Genomic DNA, 8,441 nt, shown 5'->3' on the forward strand with positions numbered 1-8,441 from the left:
TTGGATAAAGTATTGTTATCGAAAATTATGTTGGATAAAGTATTATTATCAAAATTTTGAGATAAAATGATGAGAATTGCCTGTTCAAATTCTGATTGACCCATAAGATTTAGGATAATTAAGCTGCGCCCATTTACAAGTTGGCATGCAATAATACATGGACCTGAGATCACAATCTCGTCATGGAATTTAAGACAGTACCGACATTATTTCAGTATAACAATTTGATGCTCACACGGCTCAACGCATATTTATTCATGATTCCAACCCATCGCAATCACAGTAAAGGAACACAATTTTATTTTCATTTCAACATTTCTGCCATTGACATTTAGAATCATGGGCCTCCTCCTTATCCGCATGTTGAGTGTCCCGCACGTTTCCACAATGAAAATTCGATACCCTGCTACCATTTTAACAGTCTCAGCAGGTCTTGTCCATACTCAGTCCTTGTCTTACACCTACAGTATGTTAATATTTTATTACCAATTTTCTTCAGTTGCATGATACATAGAATTTTAAAATATATTTATGTGAAAATATTGGCCATGTATATTTTTTTTGGTGGAATTGGATCAAAAATCATGTAAAAATTTGTTAGAAATCACAAATTTTGAGTTGTGAATTTAGGAATCACAAATTTTGAATTGTGAATTTAGGAAGTTAAATTTATTTAAATATTCAAAAAATATTTTAAATAACAAAAAAAATCACAATCTAACCAAAAAAAATTATCCACGTTCCACCAAACAAACTCCAAAACATAAAATACAATAATTAAACCATACTAAAATATAGTCACCAAAACACTCATGCCATAGCTTTTAATGTCAAATGCATCCCCTGACATGGATGTAGTAGCTTTTAATGTCAAATGCAACCTCGGACATGGCTGTAGGTGCCACCATTGTTAGGTGAGTTTTAAACACTTCTCTGATGGAGACTGCGATGGCAATGAAGAGCAATGCAAAGCTTCCAAGTGTTGAGAGTCAATATATGTGAATACAACAATATATAATTTTCCATGACTATGTTGAAATTTCTTTGGGTTTGAATACTCACATCTTCCCTTGGAAAGTTTTAACAATGTGACCAGTGGAGTCTCAAGTTTGGCGGTCTCTGATGTGGCATAAGAAATGGATAAGCATTGATCTTCAGCCCATTCTCACGGGAGCTGTCGGCAGTGTGTACATGGAGCAGAGTCTCACGTTGGAGTAAGTCTTCAGCAACCTAACGTGAAAGGATAGAATTGTATTTTTATTGTCTTCATAGTTATCTAAACTTAATTGCAATTTCAACGCCTGCAATATTAAGTCACTCAATGCAAAATATAATATATAAGGGTTTTGTGAGCTGACAAGGTATTTTGAAATGTTATCTGTTGAGCACAAAGATTTGTTTGTGTGCATCTCACTTTCATTCTCTTCCAAAGAATCTAAAGCCACCCCTGCTCATAATGCTGCTGTTCAAAACTTCTCCCATGTCTATGTCCATGGGTTCTGCTCTTCTCCAGTTAGAGACTAGGAAGGGTGACATGACGATAGAACTGAATCCACCCATGGGGAATTCAGGGAGATTTGTGCGTAAGTACATTTCAAGAAGTTATAGCTGCAATCCCCGCATGAGCTTCTTTACAGATCATGCTGATTCTGAAGGTGAAGCCATTGCTTCTGCTTCTCCCATGAGACTCAGAAGAACCATGTCTCTATCAGATAGTAATTTTACTGTATCTAACTGCAGAAACTCTGAATCTGCAGAATCTACCAGCCTGATAAGGCTAAATGCCTCCTCTATGGTCTCTCACCCAAGTCTGGATGAGGTGGACAAGTTAGATATTTCAGGGACTGAAAACCCAGTTGAGAATTCAATCACAGATCAACAAATTCAAAATCAATCAGACAGTGACAGGACTTGGAGATCGACCACATACTCTTTGGGCTCTAGCGTTATAAGTTTTAAGGGTGAAGAATTGAGTGAGGACAATGTGCAGGTAACCACAAATATAAGTGAGCCTGGAGATTCATTTGTACAGACTCTGCATGAGAGCTGTCCATTCGTGTCTGGAAAAAATGAAGAATATGAATATTCAACCCTAGAAGTTGACCCAAAAGGAGTGACATTGTTCTGCACTGCCAGAGGATGCAGAGTTGCCCATGTGCCTGAGAGTGACTATATGAATGGGGGCTCTGGCATCGAAGGAAGAGGAGGAAATTTTGAAGCAGAGGAAGATGAGAAGTCGAGGAGCAGTACAGATATGTATTATCAAAGTATGTTGGAAGCAAATCCTGCCAATCAACTACTCAACTATGCCAGGTTTCTGCATGAGGTAATTAATTAGAGAGGATTCTAAGCTTCTGAATTTATGAACTAGATATGGAATTGTAATTTTATGATTATTTAGTGGGTTTTGAGATGTTAAGTAAATTTGATTTATTTATGGGGTATCATATATTATATTGATTAGGTGCAACATGATATGGCAAAAGCTGAGGAATACTACGGGAGGGCTATATTGGCAAGCTCTGGAGATGCAGAGGTACTGTCACTATATGCCAAGTTCACATGGGAAACACAGAAAGATGCGGCTCGGGCTGAAGCTTACTTTGATCGAGCAGTGAAGGCTGCCCCTGATGACTGGTGAGATACTTCAGGTCTCTTTTATTATAACACAATAATCAACCATGTTTAATATTTCTCATATATAGTATGGTAGGTGATTATTCTGGTTACTTGGTTACTAAATTTCGGCCCTCAAATTTCCCTATATTAAAATAGTTAAAACTAATTGGCTTACCAAATTGATTGGCATGGAACTAGCCAAATTAATTAATACCAAACAGTTGAACTCTGTTATCTTTACTGAATTTAAGCCTCATTAGCCTCAATTGTTTCCACAAGTGCTGTTTCTTTCATGTTGAACTATTGGGTGTTGATTTTTGCAGCTATGTTCTTTCATCTTATGCTCATTTCTTATGGAATTCCGAGGAGGAGGAAGAGGGTCAGAGCTATGATCCTACTGATCTGCAAAATGTGACAGCTACACCTGGAGTTGGATCTGTCTCTGCTGCTGCTTGAAGTTGTACATATAATGAATCAACAACACTCAAGAACATCCCAGCAGTCATTTGAAGTTTTATGATTTTGTACAGTAGGGGGTCTAGTTAGTTTTCAAGCTATCATCTTAAAGTATGAGTTCGGGTGATGGGTGGGCAAGGAAGTACTGTGATGGATCGGAGAGTTTTTACGGTTTGAAAGTGAATTACTAGATACAAATCACCTGCAGGTAGTATGCAGGTAGTATTGTACTGTATTACTGTTATTAGTCGCCCATACAAGCTACAACTCTTCTGAATAAGGTGGCCCCGGCCTTTGAAAGTCATGGAAATTCAATATATTTATATTGTGTTTCATGCTATGACACATATATTGACATGATATAAATCGGTGGCATTTAACTTCATGAAAAATAACTATACAAACTTTTCTGTATATTTTGGAATTTGATAATGGAGAAGTTAATTATTTACCTTTTCCTGATAGTCAGATTTTTAAAATATGCTCAAAATCTACACTCAAATTAAAAAAATTCCGCTATCCTTTATTTTGAATAAAAAAAAACCTTCCACCATCCTTTATTTTGAATACTGTGTGAATGGGAATGTTTCATATTCTAGTTTAGATCCGGTGGTCCATTTTCGTATTATTGCTTCAGTTTGGAGTAAAAGATAGGCTTAAGTTTAGACAATTGTTTCCATTTTTCTTTTAAAATTTACAAGTAGAGTGTGATTCTAGGAATATGCCGATTGCACAAATCGGTGATGATGTTTTTTAATTTACATCTGTGACCGAAAGCAGCACTATGATAGCAAAAATGCAGAAAAGGTTGTAAATTGGCATGTTTTTTAAAATATCTTAAATTTGATTCGACGCGGAGAATTGATAAAATATGATAACAACCTTTTTTATTATAGATGACTATGTCAAATTTAAATTTACAGAATTAAGTTATAAAAATGTATATTTATAGGAGCTTGATTACTTGTTGAGTAACAAGTGGGTGCCCTCTCTAGAGTCCGAGCTGGTTTCGGACTGCATCCTGAAACTGTTGGCCATAGATCCTTAAGCGAATCGGCATATGATCGTGAGACTTACCGGCCACATGCTGCTGAAAACCTTTGTGAACGGCGGCCTCATTGACCCCGAATCCCATCATCTCGAGGACATCGCCGTCTGTTCCGGAGAATGTGAACACGTCCTTGGATCCCAATACTTTTTTTGCTTGTCGGATCTGATATTTATTGGGTTTCTCAAGCCTCATAGCGGCTGTGGTATCGGTTGCTCACAAGGAACAAAGCAGGGTGCTCACAAGGAACGAGGACGGACAGGCCGGGGAAGCTGTTCCCAAAGCAGAAATGGTTTGCAGCAAATGGAAGGGGGTTTTCTGACAGTTCGCTACTGTGGCGGCTTAGATCTGGCATATCTCTACACTAGGAGAAGGGGTAACTACAGACGTGTAGCGTAAGGAGGCGGAGGAAGGGGTAACTACAGACGTGTAGTCTAAGGAGGCGGAGGAGTTGCTTGGAAAGTCATGGAAATTCCGGTCATATTTAGAGAAAATCCGGTGAGGATTTTTGTAAATCCAAGTTATAATTGTTAAACTTCAAAATTTTAGGTGTTTTAGAAGTTTTTGATGGTGCTGAATCCATTTCCACCATCAAAAACACGATTCAAACATTGCGTCTACAAGATTTTTTGAATTTTTTTTACCTGGATTCCAGCGACTTTTGGCCGTCCGGGCAATTCCTCCGCCTCGGTAGACGACTCCACACTACATAGCTATTGTTTTTTACCAAGAAATGAGCAATAATGATGGATCTTTACAGATCCATCAGTGAGCTACGAGAAAATTTATGTTTCTCATAATGATGTAGATTTCCAAATTTTTGCACAAACCCCAATAGGAAGATCAATCATTCTGTGGACTCAAATGGATTTACTAGTGAGAGATCTGAAATTGGCGATTCATAAAAAAAAAGGTATCCCAACGGATCTGCCAAACCTGATATATGTGGGAAAATCCATGCCATAGGCATTTACAAGACTATGACATAGAACAAAATTCCTTGATCATCATTAACCTAAGGTTGCGGGGGGATCGGGGGGATCAGTGGGATCTAATATGCCCAAGGCCCTGGGATTTGCCAAAGGACAAACCAATGGATCTACATCATTCAAAGACGCCCTCAAAGGAATGGTTGCAGCGTCAAGTAAGCCTGAACAATCCCTCAATACTCTCAGGGCCTATATTGTAGAGCAAATGAATGAAATTCCAGAAATGATAGTAGATCTAGCAGAGATCAATAATATATGTACAACATATCAGTCCCAAGCAATCATTTATAGGTTCAACGGTTTTTGGCCAAAACCTATGGATCTTTTTCAGTGGATCTTTACGACTTGGATGGTAAATTGTGAGATTCACTTATGCTCAAAGGGTTTCTTCATAGTAAAATTTGAATCATCAGAGATCGGATCAGGTCTTACACGTGAGATTATTTATCACCCTATGTTTCCCAGATTTTGATGCTAATACAATCACAGTGTCCAAAATATCGGTCTCAGTAAGACTGCATAACTTACCCCTTCAGTTCTGACACCCAAAAGCACTGGAATGAATCGGCAACATGTTGGGGAGATACATCAAGCTGGATACACAAAGAACTGAAAAAACAATTTATACTTTCGCTAGGATATGTGTTGAGGTAGACCTCAGTGAAGGGCTACTTGATCGTATCCTTATGACACACAACAACCAGTGTTGGACCCGGTTCTTAGATTATGATAGCATTGCATTTATATGTCGTTTCTGTCTTCAAAATGGACATCTACAAACCACATGTCCTTTGCTAAAGAAACATCCCGGGAGGAAAAAGAAACCTGTCAAAAAGCTAAGGGATAGCATTTCCCAACACCACAATCTGACGAAGAAGAGGAAGAGGAAGACTCAGGGCCCCCCATCACTAAGGAAATCCCAAATCCACAGACATCTCCAGTGAACGAAAATTTGGGCGAGCATGGAACAGAGGGATCAACTTCACAAAAGCCAAGATCGAAAGGTCACTCAAGGAAAGAAATGTCAAAGGAGAAGGAGGTAACAGCGTTTAAACATCCTTATACATTTGGGAGTTCAATCTTAGATAAGGAACATCTGATGATCAAGGAGGATGGTGAAAAGTAAGGAAGAAGAAAGGGAGAAAAGGGTGACTAAGACTTTTTGCTTAGCCCCATTTTTATTTTTTTAGTTCCTTTGGCGTTGTTTCTATGGGCACCAACTTTTTGAGTGGGACAGCATGGGACAGTAAAGGAATGTACTTTTTGAGTGGCCCAACTTGGGACAATAAAGGAATGCACTATGTGCATCTACTTATGTAACTTTTTATAATTAATAGAAAGTTATGATTTTTCCACGAAAAAAATAAGAACATTAAAATATATTTATATATATATATATATATATATATATAATAATTTTGATTATTATTTTTTTAAATTTTTTTTTTTTTTTGTTTCATATATATAATGGGAAGGAAAACTCCCAGATGCAGGTGTATAGCTTGTCAATCTATACGAGGGCGGCTTGGTGGGTTGGTGCGTGGCTCATTACCACCACCATCCGGCCTCGCATAAAGCCAGCTTTAAAGTCTTCAGCCAACAACATCAATGCCACATTAATGCAGCTCGACCCCCCTCTCCAGCCTGCAATTACTTCTGTTATGGCGCCCCTCCTAAATTTCATTCTTGCTCCTCCCCTGCGCTCTTGTCGTTTCAGTGCTGTCGCAGAGCCTCGCTCTCGAGCCAGCCCAGGGATTCGTCGTGCTCTGGAACGCAGTGCTAATTTGCCGTTGGGATTTCATGCTTTACATAGCCCTTTTTGCAATTTCAGTTGTCGCTCTTCCTCAGTCTTGCCCAGTGCTCCTCTGCGAGCTCAAGTTAGGCCCCTTTCAGTGCCCCCCTGCCTTTACAGTTCTGCTGCCTGTTCAGCTCTTCTTGCTCATTTCAACATGCCTAGATTGCGCCCGAGAATGAGCTGCAGGAGAGGAAGCTCCCGAGGCCACGTCACCCGCCAGCCCTCCTCCTCTACCTCGGACTCCTCGTCTGAAACCTCGGACTTCTGCTCTGATAGCTATCCCGTTACCAGGAGTGGTCGTGGTCGGGGTCGAGGGCAGCATAATACAGCAGCGCGCTCTCAGAATTCCCAATCTCACACCGCTCATTTTCGGTTCCCCTGTACTCTCAGTAATTCCTCCTTCATAGCTTCAGTCACCATTGAGCTTCGAGAGGATACTTCTGGTTCGGTTGCTGTTACACCAGGGGTGTCTCTGGAGACGAGGGCGGAAGACAAGCATGGTACTTCTCAGATTGACAATATGCAGAGTAAGGATCCTGGTGGCTCTGCAATCTAGGACATGACCATTCAAGCCGGTCCGAGCGTCCCTACGGGTGGAGGTTCTTCAGGCAAAGAGGGCCATCCCTCTGAGGATGAAGACCCCTACAAATATGGATGTCGCATCGTTGAAGAGTCGCCTTCCACCTCTCATGAAGCTTAATCAGGTCTGCGTTCATTGGTTTTTGATTCTCTACTGTTCGAAGATGCTCAATTCCCTCCTGGTTTATAGTCATTATATGATTTACAGTTCTCAGGCTTAGACCTTTTTTCCAATGCTAAATTGTCGGTTTCCTCTGCGTGGGCGGCAGTCTCCTGACTGTGTCTCTGGGTCTCAGTATTGGATTTAGCTGTTTTTGGATCAGACTCCAGTTTTGAATGGGCAGTGCTTTACTGTTTACTTGTATGGGCCCAGTCCACCTATTTTGGTCCAGATATACCTCTGGTCAGTGTTCAGTGTCGATACTGGCGTTTTTTGTTTCATGGAAGCTCTTCTAGTCAGTCTTCAGCAAGTCTTTTGGTCAGTGTTCAAGCGTTGTATTGTGAGCATGCCGCATCTCTGGGATAGACTTCTCGAGGCCACTGCCTCTCTATAATTTGATTTTTGTATCAATATAGGAGTAGACAAATTCAGAAAAAAAAAAAAAAAGAAAAAAAAAAAAAAAAAAAGAGAAAGAAAGAAAGAAGAAAGAATGAAATAAAGAAAAAAAAGAAAAAAGAAAGGAAAAAAAGAAAGGGAAGGAAAACTATTTTTTATTTATATTTTTCTTATTTGTAAACTATGTGTACATTTTTAGTTGTTTATATTTTTATATTTTATTACTTTATATAATGGAAAATAAAAAGTTATTTTAGATAAAAGAGTATATATATGTTTTTTCTTAGAAGTATTATTTTTTATATAAAAAATTTCAAGGTTTTATCAATTCACTATAATTTCATTTCTCTTACATTAATTTTTTTATTATTAAGGCTTAAATGTTTAATAATTTTTAAT

General features: G+C 38.9%; 1 protein-coding gene across 1 annotated transcript; it reads left to right on the plus strand.

The window, feature by feature from the left end:
- Positions 1 to 1,340: 1,340 nt before the first annotated feature.
- Positions 1,341 to 3,532, plus strand: LOC149263642 (uncharacterized). Its single transcript, XM_089426557.1, has 3 exons — positions 1,341 to 2,326; positions 2,465 to 2,637; positions 2,943 to 3,532. Exons 1-3 carry the CDS (start codon positions 1,457 to 1,459, stop codon positions 3,073 to 3,075), a joined length of 1,176 nt encoding a protein of 391 aa, XP_089282683.1. The 5' UTR covers positions 1,341 to 1,456; the 3' UTR covers positions 3,076 to 3,532.
- Positions 3,533 to 8,441: the final 4,909 nt, after the last annotated feature.

The sequence above is a fragment of the Pinus tabuliformis genome, chromosome 6 (genome assembly GCF_031772625.1).
Source record: "Pinus tabuliformis cultivar Carrire ecotype Pingquan chromosome 6, CPIR1, whole genome shotgun sequence".
Taxonomy (NCBI): Eukaryota; Viridiplantae; Streptophyta; class Pinopsida; order Pinales; family Pinaceae; genus Pinus; species Pinus tabuliformis.

What these genes read in the sequence shown, in the direction of transcription:
- LOC149263642 (XM_089426557.1), top strand. Translation starts at nt 1,457, where the DNA reads ATGCTGCTGTTCAAAACTTCTCCCATGTCTATGTCCATGGGTTCTGCT. An exon ending in ATGCCAGGTTTCTGCATGAG is followed by an intron (nt 2,327 to 2,464) that starts GTAATTAATTAG and finishes TATATTGATTAG; the next exon opens with GTGCAACATGATATGGCAAA. An exon ending in AAGGCTGCCCCTGATGACTG is followed by an intron (nt 2,638 to 2,942) that starts GTGAGATACTTC and finishes TGATTTTTGCAG; the next exon opens with CTATGTTCTTTCATCTTATG.